At 39.2% G+C, this 22,343-nt stretch overlaps 1 protein-coding gene across 11 annotated transcripts in view; it reads right to left on the reverse strand.

The window, feature by feature from the left end:
- HECW1 (HECT, C2 and WW domain containing E3 ubiquitin protein ligase 1) overlaps positions 1 to 22,343 on the reverse strand; it is a 248,733-nt gene that overhangs the window by 132,655 nt on the left and 93,735 nt on the right. For all 11 annotated transcript variants that reach the window (XM_064419767.1, XM_064419773.1, XM_064419763.1 and 8 more), the window contains one exon: positions 14,558 to 14,665. In XM_064419767.1, coding sequence (XP_064275837.1) covers positions 14,558 to 14,665 — 108 coding nt within the window. The remainder of the gene's footprint in view (positions 1 to 14,557; positions 14,666 to 22,343) is intronic.

Genomic DNA, 22,343 nt, shown 5'->3' on the forward strand with positions numbered 1-22,343 from the left:
TATTAAACACAGCCAAGAATGAAGTTTTGAGACCACAGGCGAGGAACAAGCTGTCCTCCTAGTTTGAGATTTCATTTTTAAGAGGAGAGATAATGATTCCAGGATGGGTTTGCAATAGATTGCCCTTTAGGTTTGGTTTTTTCCCCCGATACCTCTGGGAATTTCTAGTATGAAAACCAAACAAACTCACTTGCCCAGCAATGTGAACTGACATCACCTCATATAAACTAAAGGATCTATCCTAGTTCATGCACACAAAATACTCAACCTCCTTGTTTTCAATTAGAAATCCTATACTAGTACACTTGTATTCCAAATCTGAAGTCTCAAGCAGGTTCTGAAGATGAACAAATTTACCTCCAAGCAAAAGACCAGCATAAAATATGAATTTTTACCATATCAATTTGGTCTGACAAAGGAAGAATATGTATGTGCAAGTACACTGTCCATCTGTATAGTGCTGTTGTGGACTTCCAGCTGCTGAGTGCCCCAATAAGATTCCAAAAGAGGCAGAAGTATTTTTGGTATTGTTCTTTCACAGTTTTGATGGTTCATTTTTCAACTTCTCTGCTGGCTTGGAGAATATACCTACCATAAATTGACAGTCATGACCTAAGAGAAGGCTGGCAGATGCTACTTTGAATCAGCTGCCAGCATGCAGGAGTCTTTATGTCAGTCTTGACAAGATGTGGTTTCTAAAATTAAAGTGTTCTGAAGGACTAAGTAACTTTTAGTTCACTGCTTGACAAAAACTGCTTACAAATTTTTATCCTTTTAAATATTTGCCAGAATCTAGACTGCACCCCTCTTCCTCACTAGTTGTCAAAAGTCTGATTCATCTTGTTAAAGCCAACAGTAAAACTCCCACTCAGTGGGATCTCAGTGGACAGAGACCACACCTACCTCTTCTCATTTTCTTTCCATAAGAAACAGACATCTCAGCTGTAATCTGTTCCTTGCACATCTACATGTCAATCACTCCTGCTGCCCTTCTCAAAAATATTTCTAAAGCTCCTGCAATCTTTCTCTTTGAAAACATCCAGGTGAGACATGCTAAACACTCTACCAACTGGATTTATATTCCACAGCACATATCATGCACAGGACAGCTAAAAAAATAATTTATGCATGTCACAGAAGTATTACTTTTTACTGGCATTTCATTGCATCTCAAATGCAACAAATTTATGAAATTTCATTGCATTTCAAACGCAACAAATTTATAAAATTTAGAAAATTAAATAGATCTGCTAAAGCAAAACCAGATTCTCTTCTCCAAACGGAATAAAATGTAGATGGGCTAGTTCAGAGGAAGAAACTTTTATCTTTGTACATATTATATATATATATAAAAAAGGCTTTCGCTGAGTCATTTTCTAACAGAAGAAAGGACAATATGAGATTTTAAATTTGTTGTAGAAGCTCAGCACACTTCTTAGAGAAGAAGTAATTACAGAGGTGCCTGCTAGCAATACTACTGTTAGGGCTGTGCTGGGGGTTCATTATTAACCCAGTTTTCATGGTTTCACACCTCAGTTAGAAGACACCCATGTGCTGGCCTTAAACTACCATAGAAAAACTCAATCCCATTAGCAACTTATTTAGTTACTTTTTCTTCTTGTAAAAATGCAAACAGAAAAAGGGAACTATATTAAATTTTCATGCTTTTCCATAAATATATACTGGGGAAAGAGTTAATAATTTAAACAGCAAATTCTGACGCTTCTGGCTGAAATCTTTATACTGTTTAAACTAACATCTACTTCTTTTGACTACAGCAGGAGAGGATTTCATTACCTGAATTCTGGGGAACTTTAGATCCTGCTGTCCACTGAACTGCTCAGCAAGACCAAGTGCCTTCTCCTGTTTAATTTGTGTCTTTCTTAAGCCTGTTCCTGAATTAGCTCAAATCCCACTGAAAGACATGAGTATGCATTATTACATTTGTGAATTGTCACACTTCTTGCTGTTCTGAGCATTTGTGTTTCTGATACAACTAGAAGTGGGATCTTTTGAAAGAGATGTTCTAGGTAACATCTGGAAGCCCCTTCTGGATGGCTGCTCACACCTGTTGAAAGACACACACTGCACAAACCAACACTGGCTTAATCCCTGTGCCTTCCCCAGACACGTTCACCATGTGATGGTGTTGTATGACACAGCACAGCCCACTAGGGACAAAAGAGCTTTGCTCTGCTACTGATTGAGTACCAAGGGGACTTAACAAACAGTACTGACAGTCTTGTCAACATTTTCAAAAAAGGACCACCTTTTGCAACACACTTGAAAGCTGGCATGATTTTCCAGGGTAAGGCTTTAAACTAAGATTTCAGTTTGAATTGACTCTGTCTATGAACTCTCTACCTTTCTGAGGTAGAAATAGTGTGAAATTTGGTTGATCTCTGCTTCATTCCCTCCTACTCTACAGCAAAGTAAATCAACATACTTGCAGCCCTGATGCCTCCTGGCTACATTTCATTTTTTTTCCCTCAAACATTAAAGAAAAATTTGAATGGAAAAGCTGCATGAACCCACATAAAAATTCCCTCTGCACCAGAATGTGATAAACAAAAAATCCAAGTCACAGGCTTTCTCACAACTGCAGCCCAGACATTTTAAGTTTCTATGTAATGTCATCTGATTCAACCCTAATGTTTGCTTGCATTAGCTAGCCTACTAACATACCAGGGCCTTTAGGAACAGCACACAGAGATGATCTGAACTTCCAGGCTTGGAGCAAGCAATCCAGTAATTAAAATTGATTACAAACCAGCCACTCTAAAAATGGCATGGTGGTGAAAGATGACTTCTGACTGGATGCCAACACAGACAGCTAACTCAGGTAGCACCATCTTAAGCACCACATCTGACTCTGCTGTGGCCATCCCTGAACTGAGCCCCTACAATCCAACTTACCACTATATATCTTTTCTTTTACATTTTAACCTAAAATACAAAACACGCACATGGTGACTTCTCCAAAATACAAGGAGGAGACAGGTAAAAGAAGAAAATAAGGATAAAGTCAAAGTATATTGGTATCAAAATATATTACTTGTTTTTGACATGCCATGCATAAGACTTCATGCTGCTGTCAGAGGGAAAATGGTGTCTCTATTAGCCATGAAGATTTAGGATTCTTCACAGGAAGCTAATAAAGCTTACCATAATATCCATAAACAGGAAAACATTTGAAAGCCTGAATCCAGATGCATTCTAATTACAAACATCACTTATATGTAAATCAAGAAATCCTAGCAAATGGAGGAAAGTAAATAGTTTTGTCTCTCCCCACAACCATAAGATACCACAGTGACAAACCAAAGAAAGAATATATTTTTTATTGGTGTTCTCTAAGTGAGCATTGCTGGCTCATTCCACATCAGGTGAACACCTTTATCAACAGCAACAAGAAAAAGACATTTCTTGGAGGTCTCGGGCTAACACATACTGTGGAGGTTCAAAGGTACAAGAAATATTAGCTAATATGCGTCAGAAGGCAAGGAGAATTCCTTCTTGTAAAACAAAATCTTACTATTGCACTTGTATTCTGTTTCAAATGGGTAATTTCAACCCCTATATCTTGTCTAGCAATCAAGCAGGCAGACTAATCTAATTCACTGTAGGCATATCACTTTTGGCAAATCTGCTTACCAAGTGTTGCCTGGAAATCTTTCCTGGAGATTAAACCACATGCCAGTTTTTGTGACTTCCCAGGTATCTCTGGAGCAACCCAGGGCCACCAGATTATGAAGAGATATTTTACCTTCAGGAAGTACTGCCCAGCACCTTGCATAAACAGCAAGTTATTAGGTAGAAAAAACAAGACTGAAATCTACAAGCCCATGATAGACCTTGAAGTGTTCCAAGTGTAGACTTACTTGAATGGAGTAGAAAAGAGAAGTAGAACTGCATTCACACACCTGTAATACCTGTGTTAGACAATGCAAGTGTTAAGAAACTTTTCTGTTTGTAGATTGCTTTTTTTAAGCCAGAGACAGGAGAGAGAGGTGTCCAAGAGGTGCAGGCTACACCAAAAGCTGCTTCCCCTCCCAGAATCTGCCTGCTGAGTGGGACCCTCAGAACCCTAGAGCTCTTGCCTAGGAGCTGCTTGGAAAAGCTCTCTGGTACTCTTCTAAATCAAAAAGATTGCACATTTATTCAGAGTCCTTTTTCACCCTTGCGTTTGCACTCCCTACTTTGCTGGCTTTGAAATTCTGTCATCCACATGTCTGTGTCTGAGGGAACACTTATTTGCAAATTCCAACAACCACATTCACAGCTCAAATTCTGATACACGTGCCTTGCTCATCTTATTTCTAACCCCAGCTACACTTCATGTTTAGAACATTGCAGCAATGTACTTTACAATCAAAATCAATATTGTTTCTTAAAATGTAAATTATTTTTTCTTTAAAAATATGCCATTTTAGTTTTTTGGGTTTTTTTTAATATTTCCTCTTTGAATCTTCCAATGAGAGGAAATCATAGTTGAACTTGTAAAGTATCCCAGACATGAAAAAGAAATGGGTCAGGAATAAAAACAAAACTGAGAGGCATGGAAAAAGACCATCTTTGAAAATTAAATATGACCTTCTACTTTTAGATATGTGCCCAAGACACATTTACATTTAGGGTTAGACAGGATCTAGAGCAACCTGCTCTGACAAGGCAACCCAAGACCATTGAACAATGGTATGAATATCTTTATTACTGTGTGAAGGGGCAGCTAAGAGGAAGCTAAATTATCAGTACATGCAGCCTAGTAATGGAAAGCTGCCTTAAAATGGCCCAGAGTGAGAAGCATCCAGATCTGTAACTCTTACTCTCAGGAGTGAGTCTAGAGCTACAAGTGAGCTATGAAGTAAGCCCACCCCAGGGGAGTAAACAAGTCACTTCCCCACATCTCTGCTTCCTACTACTTCAGAAGTGACCAAGTACCTGCCAGGCACACAAGCTCTGCTGCTAGGGAAAAGGAAGGGAATAAACACTGCTGTCTACTCTTGAAAGTATCAATGTAACAGTGAGTGATTTTGGTAAAGGAGACTTGGAAAAAATCCACAGGCAGGACAACATTTAATGAGAGAATGCATAATGAAATTAACATAGATAATTTAATGAAAAGGAAAGACAGAAAGAAACATCCTTATGTAAATTTAATAAGTAAACAATTACAGCAAAACTATCTGTTTCAAGGTTGGTAGGTTTTTTTTTGTTTTGCTTTATTTTTTAATTGTAAAAAGCCATTAGCACAGATATATGGGAGAAAATTATACCTGCTACTCATTGAGTAAAATAAACATCTAAAGTACTGAAAGGGTTGGAGAAGAGCTTGAAAATATAAAATACTATTTGTCTGAGGCCCTTAAGATCCTATTATCAATATCAAAGACCTTGCAGAAAGATGTTTCTGCTGGGCAGAAGTGTTTAAACCCTGCAAGGAGACTGTAATTCATCCCTGCTGAATTTATCCCTTCCATTCTCTGAGAAAGTCTATTCTGGGCATAGATGATGCTCTTGATGCTCTTTCTGGCAGTCCCTATAGCAGGAAATCTGGGACCAGGAGTAAGATAACAACAGGGCTAGATTTACTGGCTAGTTAATGAGAAAAAACAATTATCAAAAGGTTTCCTGCATCACAGGTTCACTATTTCAGAAGCAGGAGGAGTTACTATAGCACTACACCACAGATATAATTCTGCTTTCCTCATGGAAGGCAAAGTAAGTTTTGTCTGTCTAATGAAACTATCCAAACACTGTTGTATGAATTGAATAAATATTCCCATAACTACCAGAAGGCATAAGAAACAGCGGCTGCCTAAAATCAAGCAAATGCCTAAAATCATAGCAGGGTTACAAACAAGTTTCTGAATTAGGTGAAGGGGTTTATCTCCCTTTATACTGAGATTTTCCAGTGTCCCGCTGGACATCTAAGAAGAGCCATTGAGATGCTTCACCACTGCAGAGAGATATTTAAGAGTATTTTTAATAGAAAGCATGAAGATATGAAGCAAAATGTCTGCCTGTATAAACTGAGAAAAAATTTATCTTTAATACTTATGCTTCCAGTTCTGTTTTGATCCATTACTTTCATGGTATGCTTTAATAGGATTACCAAAAAAACTCACCACTGTAAAATTCTCCACAATTAGAAATGGTAAATTATTAACACTGATCTACTGAATGCAGTACTTTTACATTATGATTTATTTATTAAGAAAACTGAAACAAAGCTCAGTATCTTGACACTCTTTTGGAATAAATATGACCTTTTGATGCCTATGCTGGTATCCTACCAATTACAGCTCCTTGACAATTCCATTGCATTTGTCTCCTGTTTTTCCACAAAAATAAAATCATGTAGGCCAAAGCCTGCACCAGGCAATCTGTACGTCGTGGTCCACAAAGGGTTCTGGGGCTGATGGCACATGGGCTGCATGCAAGCAATTCTTACAGAATTCAGTGGCATCTCACTTGGCTTGCAGCAACTTCAGAAACACACCCCATGAAATATACAAGGGGAGAGCATAGGGTGCAATGGAGCAAAGAGAGGAGATCTGTCTTCCAGTGCAATTCCGCCAAATCCCTAGACAGCATTATCTGAAAAAACTTTCCAGAAGCATTTAACAGTGGCAAAGATGAACTGATTTGTGAGTTGGAGGTGACACTGTAATCTTTTACTGTCAATAGTAGAAAGATTATCAATGACAGAATAACACTATCTCAGTTACAGTGATCCATTATAACAAATCACGTGACTTCAGCGCCCGTTGTGCAGAATACTGCACATCCAAAGTTCAAGGCAGCAAAACAATAGCTACTGGTTCATGCATTTATCAAACACTAGGTTAGGTGAGAAAAAGACAGCTACTAGCTGCACTGCTGCATTTCAGGAATCTCTCTTCATTTCCTCAAGTGTGTGAGAGGCTCAGTGGTATACTGGTTGATACCAAAGGTGAAGCACAAAACACATTACATATGCAGCAGTTCTGAATTTAAAGCAAATACAGTGTGGCTGAGGATACTGCTGGAAGACCAAAATGAACACATATTTTCAAAATTTGGCACCTACAGTTAGATTCCTCCAGACTTAAACTAAAACTTCAGTTAAATGTTACTGCATCTTCTTCACCACTTCTTTGGGAAATAATTGACATCCAGCCTCTCAAGCATTAATACAATGTCTGTGCTTGTTTAAGTGGCTGGGAAGAGTCCATGTAAGCTGTAGTCTGTGACAGGGAACTAGGGCTTAGTGAAGGAAGACCTGCTCTGACATCCATGCCTAAAATCAGGCATTATTTCTCATTAAAATCTTTCTGAAACTCCTATTGCCAACCTATCAAAACTCTCATTTCAGTCTTAGCTTTGCCCAGGAAAAGCCCTTGTAATTTCTTTAATCACTGTTATGAAAAGCATGGGGCAGGTAGTGTGGGGACCAGCCAGGTGCCCCAGCACGGTGTCACCAAGCATAGATGCCGTAACACAGATGTCTCCTTCCCTGCGTGTGAATGAAAATACAAACAGCTGTGATCTCCACCCAACAAACAAAATATTTCCAAGTGTCAAAACAAGTTGTGGAAAGGGAGAGAAAGACCGAGAAAAGCCCCATCTCCACACAAGTCTCTTTGTTAAGCTACCATAATGAAACCATGCCAGAAGCTGAGAAACAGTTGTCTGGTGCCTTGGGTGGATTGACCCATGTTTCCATTTATGATAGGCTGCTGCCTACAATCCAGGCACAGAAAGACTTTGTAAGAGGAGAACTGACAAGAAATGCAAGAAAGGCAAAGATTAAAGGGCTGACCAAAGGATTCCAAGCGCAGGGCTCTTAAGGAATCTCAACATCTGGTTTCAGACTGTGCTCGACTTCCCAAAGCTAAGTGTGGCTCAAGTATGAGTATTAAACTACTATCAGGATAACAGGCTGAGGAAAAGTACAAGGAATTTAAAGACTGTGTGCAGGGTGGAAGACAACCAAACAACATCAATAAGACTAATATGTGTGCAAAGAGCTGAAGAGAAAGAACCGTAAAACAAGAGTATGTCTTCCTTAGAGGACAGGCAAGCAATAGTTACACCTTTTGGGGCATGTTTCTCTTATTCCTTCATATCTATTTTTTTTTTCCCTGACACCTTTAACCATTTTGCTTCTAAATAATCTCCACACTGTTGAAGATGCCTCTGTATTGCTCCAGTTTTTACTGTCTGTGGACTCATGAAGGTTAAAGTCATGCAGCATGACTGTAGGTCTTGATAAAAGTTATATCAGGATGGACTTCCACAGCATTATCTATATTTTTGCTTCTCATGTACTCTTTCATGAAGTGAAGAGTATATGATTTGAGAGGCATTGTGGTAATGAAAATGAAATTATTTTAGTGGGCTGGACTTGTCAACAATCTCTTCATAAAAAGGAAAAATTTGTAAATACTCTGGCTTCATTAAAGCTTTTTATTGACATGAATGTGCCTCATTTATTTGGAAATATTCAAGGCTGGAACATCCTTCAATGATTTGTACTTTGAAGGCAGCCTTTATATCAGCTTTCTAAAGATATATTTTCTAGAAAGGGCCCCAGATAACAGGGCTGATTGCCAGTTTGGGGACATTTCTGCACGTACTCCATAAATGCACATATATACAGCATATATAGACCATAACACTGAATATATATCTTCTATCTGACGTACCAGGATCTCTCAGACATCTGACTTTAGCTGCACCTTTTTTTTACTATTATTTCCCTTCTAGCCAATAGGAATAAATGACTGTTATTTCTCTTTTCTGCAAGGGTCTGTCATTCATCTTTGTTATTAAAAATTCAGTCACAACAACAGCAACAAATTTAACCAAACAACTGCTCCGTGAGTTTTCAAATAAAAATGCAACACAGATGACTGGCTACCCTTGGAAGTGGTTCTTGGTTGTCAGGTAGTGAACAATCTTTAGAGAGGCCTGTAGATTAGGAGTCCCAGCCATCTAGCTATCTTCAGTGCAATTCTGAATGGTGTCAAAACATTACCCATCATTGTAAAGATACGCTAGTTTGATGCAATGTTTATGGGACACTGCTGCAGTGCACCTCAATGAAATGGTCTCTTGGATACCCTCTCTCTGTATTGCTGTGTAAACCAAAAAGCGTGCCAGAAATTGCAGTGCAGCAGAGCGTATTTCCTTTCCTGGAAAACCCATTATAGGCTGGTTCTTTCACTACAATGCCCTCCAAGCCTAAACACAAGGTTCACATCCCTAGTGGCATAGAACCTCTTTTCACTCTTCCTTCCTCCCCTCAAACTCTAACCAGTTCATGGCTACAGTGGTGGTTACTGTTTATCACTGACTTGTCAGAAAAACCCAAATTGCCAGACTTCTGCAGAAATGCAAAACTGGCTGTAGTACAACATTGCCTCTTCAGCTGTTAGTGCTTTTTGTTTGGTGAGTATTAATAGGAGATGAGTTCTGTTTTGCTGGCATTTGGAAGCAATTCCCTCTCTGACTCCTACCAATTATGTATCTGGCAACATTATGTTGCAAGTTTGTGACATGCAACACAGAAAGGTGTACCCTTCTCTGGGATAGGTGCTAGTCCTTTTCAAGGTGAAAAAGTAGATTGCAAAAACAAATGTAAACTTTAAAGGTCTGTGGCATCTGAAAATGCTACATGGGTACACGTTAAGGAATTATCTGTGTTTTGAAAACTGACAGGGCTTTGTAGATGGTCTAAATCAGGCTGTTAGCAAATTCAAAAGCAACACGTATTTTGCCGAAATACTCCCGAAGCGTGTTCCAAAAAGAGTAAACAATATTGTTTTATCATTGAACTCACAGAAAGCATTTTCTTAACTGGTGAGATTTTAAATATACCTGAAAAACAACCCCTTAAAGATTCTGACTGCACAGTCCACTGAGAATAGCATGAAAGTATAGCTTCAACAACAGCGCAGCATCTGAAACTGCAGAATTTCAGTTTTGTAACAGAAGTGCAATTAAGGAAGAAAATGGTTGGAAGTTCTTTCCACGTCTTCCTTTGTGCTCTCCACTCCTTGTGCACTTTTATAAATCTCTCACAATATATTACCAGTTTCTTCTGCCCACATGCACCATTCCTCTCTAGAGTGATCCTGTAGATTGGTGGATTTGGCCAGTAATTATCATTAAAACTGTGTCTGATAGATTTCATTGTGATAATCTGCTGCCATGAAGAAAATAACTTTCAGAGGCTCTTCCCTTCACTCATTCCTATTCCAGGTGCCTGCCCATTGCACGAAAGCTACTATTTACAGTGATAAGATGTCAGCAATCTGTTAAGTACCTAAAGAGTGGGTTTATGTATAATGACTACAGGTACATAATTAGAACATCATATTTCATTTGATTGTTAATTTTCCAAAAATGCAGGAAAGAAAGGATAAATGACTGTGGAATGTTATGCATTTGAACAAAATGCTCCTAAACATATTATATATGCCCCCACAGTCAAAATATAGAAATGAGTAATAACTCTCTATTTACTTGACCTCATTTCTAATGCTTCTTTTTTCATAATAGGAGTTACACTGTTGCAAATCAGCTAGTCTTTGATATCTCTGATTTTTCAAGTTGCCCCACAAAGCTCTTTAATAAAAAAAGACTAAAAGATTTATTTTTAAGCTGTCAGATGGCTGGGAAGTCACAGCATAAGGGTAATTTCCTTAAATGTAGTACAAAAACAAGCTGTGGGGAGTCCTACAGTCTAACTGACAACAGAAAAATTTTGGCTTCTGAGGTTGGCCAGGATGATTCCCATGGTCTCCCTATAATAAGCCTCATACAATAGCACCACCAAAAATATTTAACCTTCAATATTTCAAGGCCAGGGTACAAACCAATCTGCATGGGGCGCCTAAAATTCTTGAAAAATTTATATTTTCTATGTAAGGCTGATTCTTTATTTGGTCATGCACTCCTTCATCATAGCTCCAGGACAAACACTGCAATTTAGAACATAATATTTTCTGAAGCAATGTGTAGTTGATAGTCAATATTGACTCATGTGGTAAAATGATACCAAAGTATGAACAGTTACAGGAAAAGCAAAAGCAGAAATTAAAAGCTGCCTTTGTAAGTGATCTACTCTGTTTTTTTTGAGAATTAATGCTGTAATCAGGAAGACTCCAATCAATAGTAGGTTAAGGGAATTTTAAAAATGTATGAGAAAAAAATACGGATACCTTGAAAATAAATTACCACACCTTAGCTACATTTGTTAGCTGAGTTTTAACCAGTATCTCTCTGATCCCTGTAAATGTTATGCTATGCAACATAAAAGATATGATCTCTGTCTAAAAAAATAAAAGTCTAAAGGAAGGTTTGCACCATCCTCTTTGGATATAAAATACACAAGGTTTTCTGACACTGCAGTTTTTAACATAACATTTAATCATCTGCAAAGCTGTGTGCTTTCATATGTAAGTCTCAGCAACGGGCAGGAATCCTCAATGCCTGTAGATATATAAAACCAGCATACGTCAACATTCTTCACTGCTTTAACTTCCCACTTGAGTAGTCAAGTAGCTCTCAGAGTATCTGCATGTGCTGTTATTTACTACTGCCTACTTCATTTTCTCCTATTTTAATTCTGGATAGGGCAATGATTTGTCCTTGATGAGCACACTGGTACAAAATCTCAGGGCTCACCTTCACAACTTAATGGTTGGAGTATAACAAATTACCAAGAGGCAGCAACTCATCAAGCATGGGCTGCCCAGCTATGGTGTAGTACAACTTAGTTCCAAGCATCAATGAAAGATGGTTATGCTAATTTGCATTTTCTTACAGTAGGGCAAGTGAAGAATGTACATGCAATCAATTAACAACAGTTACTGTGTCTCTGCTAATGGGGGCAACCTATTAAGCTGACATAATTCATTGTGCATTTGAGCCTTTAATGAAAAGTGGCCCTCCTAAAGAGGCTTTCTCCTAAGCATTTCTCATGTTGCCTCTTTGTTTTGTATTGTGGATTAGCCAAGGAAGCTACCAGCAGTCTCACCACACTTCTGCCCTTCCCCAATAATCCAAGGTACTGAAGTCTCTTCAGATACCAAGTCTGGGATATTTTATCTCCTTCCCACAGTTCTTTAACAGCTAAAAGAAAGTATGATCTCATGAATTTGTAACCATGGTTCAAAACCTCTGCAAATGAGAACCTGCTTTAAAGGTTAGATCTTGTAATGAATTTCTGCCCCAAAACCAGGATAACTGAAAAAACCCTGTGTATATGTTAAGCAGTTTCCTATCCATGTATTTTTCAAAACATAAGACATAAACTTCCTGTATGTCCTGTAGACATTTCAGCAGGTCCCTAAATTCTTTAGAACAACATTCTCAGTTTAACAGTAGGAATTACAGACCAGCAGCAATACTTCATACTGCAAACAGAGAAACCTGCTTCTAGGACTGAGCAGCTGTAAAATGATTGCATGCAACACCCTTGCTGATACCAGATATTTAAGATCAAAGTCATAGATTGGACAAGCAGAACTCATGTCCTTTAGAAACCCTTTAAAATATAGGTTATATCAAAGATTCCTTAGACTGCTCTCAAATATAGACAGTCTCAGACAGATATACCTGTCAAGCAATCTAAAAATGTTTTTATCAAACTTCTGAATTTTATCCAGGAGGCTAAGGCAGATAATTGGAAATATGCAGTTCAATTGTAAAACTGAAATTGCTTCATGCTACTCTTCTTGATGCTTAACTCCTCCTTAAGGATATAAGTGGCTCTTCCACCACAGATGATTTGCTACAGATTTCAGTCCAGTATTTTGAATACCCTATTTCTATCTGTGAGTGTCTGTCCGAAACTTCCCTCATTTTTTACCTCTCGATCATCATGAAAGCCAAGACCACCGGGGAAAGGTAAAGATCCTGTTCTGAAAATCCAGGTCTGTCTGGTCCACCAAGCCAGATTATTGCCTACGGGTGTGTTTGCTCAACTCATGGAACACTGCACCCAGGAAGGGGCAGTGTGCTCTCCTTTGCCTGCATCACCTAGCAACACTAGTGCTGAAATTTCTCCACCCTTCTGACTTGGCTGGACTTTCTCTCTGGAATGACCTTCTTGGAGGTCACCACTAAAAGACCCTCCATTCACCGTACATCAACCACCGTGACAGATGGACTGAGATGGGAGAAGGTTCTCCCTCGAGGACGGAGACATGCGACCCCTACATGGAAAAGCTCCCCTCTTCTTCCCAAAAGGACCAAGACTGAAATCCCTGCCGTAGGGTGAGGGAAGGCGTGCGTGGGGACCAAAGCAAGCTTTGCAAGCGACCACTGGACCGAGAAGACAATGGTTCTTGCCTACGACGTCTGCTGCTGACGACACCTGCTCCTGATGGACTACTGATGGACTCTTTGTACCCTTTATCAATAGACTATTTTGAAATGTGTCCCCTTCCCCCATTTCATAAGGACTGTAAAAAAGGTTAGAGCTGACTGATACCCTTGAGATGTCCCCTGACGTGAAGACGACAGGCTCTCCGTCGACCGGACTTCGAGGGACTTTGTCATCCGTACGTCTGGTAGCTATATACCTCCTTGCCCTTCCTCTCTTCTTTTCTTTTCCTTATTCTTTCCCTTTTCTTCATTCCCCTTCTCTCTAACGCATCTTTGCTATGGCTATTCAATAAAAGCATATCTGTTTTAATTTTACTGCAAAATCCCCTTGTCGTGTCAGTTTTTGCACCCTGAGATCAGTGAAAAAGAATCTTCACGAATCACGTCTTTAGGACAGATCGTGACACTATCCAAAGATGATCATAAATTGCATTTACACTAACACATGGTAAATCTCATGGAAAAGAGGAAGGATTTGAATGGTCAGGGATATGTGATAGCCAGAGCTGGAAATATTAACTTGCAGTGTCAGGAGCCTAGTACTTTGCAGAAGCAAATCCAGTGTTTCTGTATTTTCACTGCTAAAGGAATGGAAAAGATTTATAGTGCATTGTATCAAATGCCCTGGATAAAATATTCATATAATGAGGAACAATTAATTTGAAAGCGATGTACCTTGCTGCAACTACATATAGTTACACTTTTATTAGTGTAGACAATTATCAGAACTCGACCCTTTCAACTTCTGAATTCACCTGAGTCTGTTGGAAGCCAGATGCACCATGAAGTTTTCCAATTAAAAGCCAACGTGCTTCTTCCTGGAATGATATTATGCCCCTGACTTCCTGTTTTCCTTAAAATCATACTAAAGTTAATGCAGCTCATTACTAATGATATAGTCCAAATAACAGCAAATTGAATAAAACACATATTCATAACTGTGTTTAAAAAAAAAGTAATTAAGTCAATGCCCACAAAATTTGTTTGCAGAAACTGTAGGTTACGGTTCCATCAAGTGCTTCAGTTTCTATCAACACATTCAGCGATTTTGGTAATATTTTTGGCATTTCCTAAGGAACATTTTGGGCATAAGAACATCAGAAAAAAAACAGTAATAGCTGAATTATTGTTCTGGAGTGATTCAATTAAATCATAGCAGAATTGGAAAAATACTTACGCTCCACAAAGTAAGAGCTGGCATCAATCTTCCAAATAATTTGACCACGGTGAGAGCCATTGACGCCACGGTTCTTGTAGTCCAAAAAGTTTTCCGACAAGACCTCATCTATAAACAAAGAAGACTGGCCTCAGTAAGTGCCTGCTATGATAACATGCACAGCAGAGAGTCAGGCTAAAATCACACCTTTGGCTTGACAGAATGTTCTAGAGAGCTTGGCATGACATGTTGAGAAATCAGATTTATCATTCATTTATGTTATTTAAAAGTTCAGTCAAGGTGGCTGAAGCAGCAACCCAGGATGGGCTTGGCCATGGGCTCATTGCTCCAGCTTCAGTGGGATGAAATGAATTTCACATCTGTGCTCTGACAAAGCAAAAGTCACAATCTCTACCTGCAGGGATGAGCCAGCAACCTCCTGGGCTTTTTCTTTCAGTGATAACAAGAGTTTTAATTTTAACAGAGATTTGTAGAAATGTGCTTCAACCAACTCAACCTTGCTTGCTACAGAAGAAGTCCTGAGTGGGTGCTGAGATTCACTCCTCTAGACAATTTTATTAATTATTAGTTGCATTAAAAGTGAGAAAAAACATAAACCGCTCAATCTGACATTAAAATACTTCAGTTATAAACACTGTGAAGAATTGGCTTTGTTTCAGGAAGAAAACAAAGATAATGCCATACAACAAGGGACACTGTGCCTGAGGACGTAGGGGTGCTGTGACCAGCTGCAGAACAGAAGAGGCAGCCCAACAGACAAAGCTGAGAAACCCAAAGACTTTCATAAAAGTTTAATAAAGGAGACTAAATTGAAGGAAACTACACTTTCACTGAAAGAAAAAAGCAGCAAACAGATGTCAATATCGTCCCATTGGCACTACATAGTCATGCTCTCAGAGGAGGAAGATGACTGACTACCAACACTGAACTCTGGTGTTACTCCCTGAGGGATTACAACAGAATTCCTTATAATGAGATCATTAACAATTTCAATGGATAATTATAAACAGCAATGCTACCTATAATAAATTTTCTCTTTGCTGACTGGCTAATTGTCAGGAATTATTTCACCAGTTGTGTTTCATGCTCTGTCTTGAAACGCATTTCTGCTGTAATCCCTTCAATAGCAAAATCCTCTGGTATGATTCTCGCTTTGTTCTTTATAGTTGGTTGTGTCTTCTTTTAAATTCCAAATTATATATATCTAGAAAAAAGCAGGTAAGTATACAACTGTTACTCTCAGAGCACTGGTTTACTTATGAATACCTTTAGTAAAGGACCATCCTGGGTACAGATCATCAAGGATCATGTGCATCATTCTGTGGAAATAAGAACACTATGTACTCGCGAGAAGACTTAAGCCGGTCCCTTTTGCTTTGGCAAGGAAAACACTTTATACTTAAAGGTGAGCATATACTGAAATGTTGCACTGAGCTGGAGCATGGGAACCCTCCCTGGCTTTCATCCTGACGGGGCAGAGAGAGTATCCCTCGGTTCCATCATGCTGCTCACTGGCTTAATCACTTGTGATGTTTATTTGTCATATTTAGTCTCTGTAAGCTGCTGGAGATGCTCCAACACCTGCCACATTGTGATGATGCATGGGTAATTACTGTCCCTCAAAATACAGTATTTATAAAATACCATGCTTGCTTAAGGCAGCTTAGCTAAGCTGGACTCAATGGTCTTGCTTAAAAAACTGCAAGCCTTTTAGGCCAGAGTTTAGTGGCACTGGAGATCCCAAAATCAGCTTTAAAATATTGTGTTCATAGGCAGTATCTGTGGAGACCAGCTGGCACTTCCACTGTTGCTGCTTCCCACAGCTGGCACAAAGGCAGTGTGAACTCTGCCACAGAAAACCCCTCTAATTTGACAGAGAGGTTGACACATGCCCAGACCTAAACTAAATTACATCCCTATTGCAAGCTGAGTCAATGGGCATGACTCCAGAAAACCCCTTCCTCTATTTTGCTGAAAAAGTGTAGGAAGCCTGGAAAACCAGGATGAGAAGAAAGACCACTATCTATCTGCATGTCCAAGGCAGAAGTTCACAAGAAGGGATGGACAAGCAAGCCAGTCGATGGTTACAGCTGACAGGTGAGACCACAGGAAATCTGGACAAGCTGCTCCGGATGAGTAACAACTGCACACTGCCTCCTGCCATGGAGGCAAGAGACAGGGGCATGTGGGGAGCATCCAGAGAAAAGCAGGTCCCCAGGGAAGGGATACATACATGGAGCTAGTCATGTGCACACAGTTTATGGACATTGGCCACTGATGGAATACAGGCTCAGACAGCAGAAAGGGTAATTTAGTATGAGCTTATGGAGCTATCCAATATGCAGAGCACCTGAATAGGAGCAGTGAAGCCTTCAAGTATAAAATCAATTTGTATACAAAACATATTTACAAATGTAATGATTTAGAAATGTAGTATGTAGGTTGTTCTCACAGTCAGTTTTAGCCCTGTCTGTCTCTTTTGAAAGAGGTAAGTCCCTAATTCCAAAGAAATTAAAATTAAATAGTCTACTAGACTATTTTTAGTCTAGTAGAAATTTATGTTCATTGGGATTTTTAAGCCAGAAAAATTTTATTTCTAGAAGAATACATTCAGGTCCAAAAGGGAAGTTTTGCTTTTCCAGTTTTTGAAGGTATGTAATTTTGGAAGGTGAAAGATAAGATAGAAATATCCTCTGGCAAGTTAAAAATAGCAGTAATTGAAACTTGTCAGGAGACTGGAATGTACGAATATGCCTGGTCGACCTGTTTTAATTGGCAAGTAACACTATTCCAGGCATGCTATTCCCTGAACACACACGTTATGTATGTAGCACATTGACAAAGACAATTGTGCATGTGAAATACAATGCTGCTTAGACCACCACGTGCAGATGTATATACATGTATTTATCAACATTCTCGCCTTAGGTAAGCATATAGATGGTATACTATGCTAAGGTGAAAGAGTATGTGCAAAGGAAAACAAATTTTATTTCCTGTTTCTATTGAGAATCCCCAAAACAAAGGAACTGACCTTTAAAACATGTTGCATCTTAATTCCCAAAGGTAAATGGTGAAATACTTCATTTCACCTCCACGCAAAATGAGGAGCAAAGTTAATGCTGTTCCTTTTCATGTATTTCAGGCAGCAGCTAATGCCTTTTGACATTTTTCCAATGAAGCATTGTAATGCATCTCCCTCCCTCTATTTTTGAACTGTGATTAACCTTTAAACTAGCTATCTGCTTCCTCTGCATAGCTTGGGTTTGGCCCTTCTTGTCCAAAAAGCAAACACTTTGCAATTGCTCTTAGGTCTGTGGCTTCATTTCCCTGGGCAGTAGACAGCTTACTAATTACCTCCCATGGGCCCTAGAAGAAACGAGGAAGGTGATGCATGACCAGGAGCCAGGCAGCCTGGATCCAAACAGCAGCCAGAGGGACCAAGGCACACTAGTAGCAAATGAAAGCAAGTGCTTTGGGAACCAGCAGCAATCTGATGGACTGCTTCTCCTCACCAAACCAGGCACTGCCAAGCACAGCCTTTTACTACTAAAAATATTCTGTGCTGTCACTTCCATGCTGAGCATCCCAATATACTTCACAAGCACTAGAGAGAGATAAAGAACCATGGCCACCAAAGAAACTTATCTTTCAGATGAAAGACAGAATCCAATTGACAAAAGGCATGCTGTTCTTCAGGGCAATTAGAGAAAATATTGATAAAGGCCACCCCCCAAAAAGATCTGTGAATAATCTGATGGGGACTTCAAGTGCTGTCAGCAGCTACTAAACAGACAGGACCTTGGTATTTGAAAGTTTGTCTGAAATTCCCACAGAGAAGCAATCAGATAGTCAATACATCTTCCTCAGAAAGATGATGGAGTCTAAACTACAAATATCTGAGCGACCCTTTTGCTCTGTTTGGTTTTACTTAGGAGGCAGATATTAAAAACAAACTCCCCTTTCTCATACTGAGAATTCTGCATTTTGCTGATATACATGACTAGCCTATCTTTTCACATTCTCAAAGACTAACAACTACGAAATTTAGAATAACATGTACTACTTTCAAAGAAACACATAATTAACATGAGACAGGAATACAACATCATATAGGTTCCTGAACTTGATACAGTATTCTAGTCTCTTATGAATCACTAATTTGATTTCACACTACTTACTGCAACACTTGCTTCCTGTAAATATAATGCAATTATGGCACAAAAATAAAAGCTACACTTCATGTCTTGGTCCCTTCTGAGAAGGAAATGCTGTAATTCTGAAATTATATAAGGATTTCTAGTCTTCACCTAAATAAATCTGCATTAGTTTGAAATTTAAAATTGTTTTGGTCAATATGTATGTCCCTATTATGACACACAATGACAGCTAGCAAAATTATTTTTAAAATAATTTTCTGTACAAAGAGGCTGTGGTCTGGTTGATATGTTTTGGAGCTAGCATGGAAAGCTGCAGGAAAGAGATTTCATGAATCACAGAAATAATTAGTTATTAATTATCTGAGATCATCAAGTCCAACCCATGCCCTAACATCACCTTGACAACTATTCCATGGCACTGAATGCCACGTCCAGTCTTTCCTTAAACACCTGCAGGGACAGCAACTCCACCAGTTCCCTGGGCAGCCCGTTCCAATATCTAATCACCCTCTCTAGGATGAAATTCCTCCTAATGTCCAATCTAAACCTCTCCTGGAGCAGCCTGAGACTACGTCCTCTCATCCTATCGCTGGCTGCCTGGGAGAAGAGGCTGGGTCCCATCTGGCTACAACCTCCTTCCAGGTAGTTAGAGGGAGTGATAATGTCATTCCTAAGCCTCCTTCATACTAAACATCCCCAGCTCCCTCAGCTGCTCTTCACAGGACATGTGTTCCAGATGCTTCAAAAAGTATCAATAAAATAAAGTTGTCTTGCAAAATAGAAATAGAAGGGGTATGCCATAAATAAGCTTCATATTTCTGATGCGTATTCTCTTACCACCCAATCTATCACTTGAAGAAAAAGACAAAATGCTGACAAAAGCCTCTGCAATTCACAAGTGGAACTTCTTGTGATTTGTATCAGGTCATGAAAGTGTTTCCTTTTACAATCCTTTAGCATTGCAAAACCCAGCCCTTTGGAAACTGTTCTTCCAAAGATCTGTACAATACAAGCAGTATTCTGCAGAAGAGAAACTATTAATGAGAAACATATACCAAAGATGCAGGTCCCAATTTCTTGTTTACAAAGATGCCACATTAAAAAATCACTATAAATAATAGTTAGGAGCATTTCCATTGACTTCAGCTGCTACGTATTAAGCTCCAGTGTGGATTGAAACTTCACTGTTAATTCATTTGCCAATTTCTGTTGCAGGCAATTAATATACTGTAATTTACAGTTAGCATCCCTCCTTCTATAACTTCCTAGGGAGAAGAGTTCTGGAAAACAAGGGCCTAATCTTTCACTGGTGCTACAAGCTCAATTCTTGATCTAAGAGTTTTGCGTATGTTTTTTTCAAGCACATGAATGATTCCATTTTAATTCCATAAAAATTAGCCCATTGCCCAGCTAGAGAAAAAAAAATGGAAGGGAGAAACGTGAACAATCAGTGGAGAAGACGCATATATCAAGAGAAGGATGAAAAGAAAGTAGAAAGGGAGATAAACTAATAAAATGGGGAGTAAATTCACAAAGTTAGAACAATTCTCGGTCACCAAGAGTAGAAGATGGTGGCCATAAATAAAACTGCTCCAGGCACATTAGAAATGCAGGCATGGTGGATTTCACATCTGAAGCAGAAAGAATTACACATTAAACCCAAATGACGTCAGCCACTCCCAAAACCAAGGAGTATCAACTTTCAGCAAAACACTTTTATCTTTGAACATCTAGCTTACTTCAGAGCCGCTTATCACCCTTTACCACTTCAGCATTCTCCAAATTATTGCTGGGAGATAACACTCATTTTTCATGACACAACAGCAATCAAAAAGGCAAATGACTAGCCATTACAGAGACCCTATTAAATCTTGGCAATGATATGCCTGTAGGTTTTCAGAAGGCTGTGGATGAACTGTGGACCCAGTTCTTCCTCACTTGCACTTGAGTTAACCACACCGAGAGTTTGAGCTCTGTCACTCAAGGGGACTTCCCTCTCATTCCCTGCAACAGTGGAACTTCTGGCTAAAAGCAGAGCTGATGGCAATGGACTCTACTCTTCTATGATGTCCTTGCAGTGTTGGGAGCTGTGCTCCAGAACAACCCACCACTCACATATTTCTCTCCTGTAACCAGAAATCTGCTGAAAAGGTAGAAGAAGCAGGAAAGCAAGGAATGGAGGCTCAGCAATAAAAACTTGTGGGGCCTACCCCCCCACCCCAGCAGATATTAGGTTGCAATGGGATTGGCATCTGTCCAGTAATACTGGTATCATTTGATTCTGCATGCCCTTAGAAGTGTGATAGCAGCACACATCTGTCAGTGCTACTTCAACTTTGCCTGTCCCAGCTACAGGCTTCTCCTTTAAAGCTCCTGCACTTCCAGATTTATTCTTATCCTTGCAGCAGGTGCACCACTGCAACAGCTCTACTTCACTGTAGAGCTGTGTCTCAGTACAGCAACAGCTCTACTTCACCTATGCATTGCACAAACTCATTCACAAGTAATGACATCCAATTTGCACATAGAACTGAAGATGGGAAGGAGGAATCAAAACAAGGATGATCCCTACTTCCCCAGTGCATACTGATGTGTGGTAAGGTACAACATGGAAGAATTTTGTTTGCTTGTTTTTAATATATCAACAAAGTTCTCACAGTCAGTGGAAGCCTTCCCATTGGTTACAATGCAATTTGGAAAATGAGGATTAAGTGACAGCAGAGCAACCACGAAATCTGATAGAAAATTTTAAAATAAGAGATGCTGCAGGCCCAAGGCAGTATAAAAACAAGATATAAAGGGACACTGGAAGATCTGAAAGGTGAACAAGGATGACATTTTTCCAGGTTAACAATGTTCATTAAATAAGGGGGAAATAATTTGCAGTAAAATGGAAAAATGGAAAATGGATTTACAGACATGTTGAGAGATGTAACAGCAAATAGTAGATTAGACAGGAGGCTGTGATCTAATAAAGCAGTAGGAAAAAAAATCCAAACACAACTCGGATGTGTACACTGAAGCATCACAGTGCAAAGAACCTCTTGAGAATCTGGATTGATTTTATCTGAAAAATGGAATCCAGTTATAAACTTATTACAAAGTGAAAGATATCCAGTGAAGAAAAAAAATGCCTTTAGGGCTGGAGAGATATTTGGATGAGAAAGATTACAAAAGCTAAATGCATACACAGTCATTACAGTAGTTGTGGAAAGCAGCATGGGAATATTCCAGTGTTATGAACAGTGCAATGTAAGTGTCATAAACACTAAGGAATGAGAAGGATTTAGTTCTAAATCAGAAAACTAAGAGAAGAAAAACGTATGCTGAACCTTCAAAATCCACATGGCTGGCAACCTCTCCAAAACAAATCTTTCTGCATTAAGCTTTATCCTGCCAAGAATTTTATGTCTGTTCTCTCCACTGTTTGTGCCATGATTGATTCTATCCAGTCAATGGTCTGAATGTGCTGCATGGAATATGCTTCTATTGCAGGATTGAGGCAAAAATCTGGGATTTGGTGCACCAATATCCCAAACTGATTTCTTCCAAAATATTTTAGTAGGTGATCATTACTGACTTCTGGGCTATACAGCAATATGGGCCATCCTTGCACAGCAAAGAGG

This window comes from Passer domesticus, chromosome 1, assembly GCF_036417665.1.
Source record: "Passer domesticus isolate bPasDom1 chromosome 1, bPasDom1.hap1, whole genome shotgun sequence".
NCBI lineage: Eukaryota > Metazoa > Chordata > Aves > Passeriformes > Passeridae > Passer > Passer domesticus.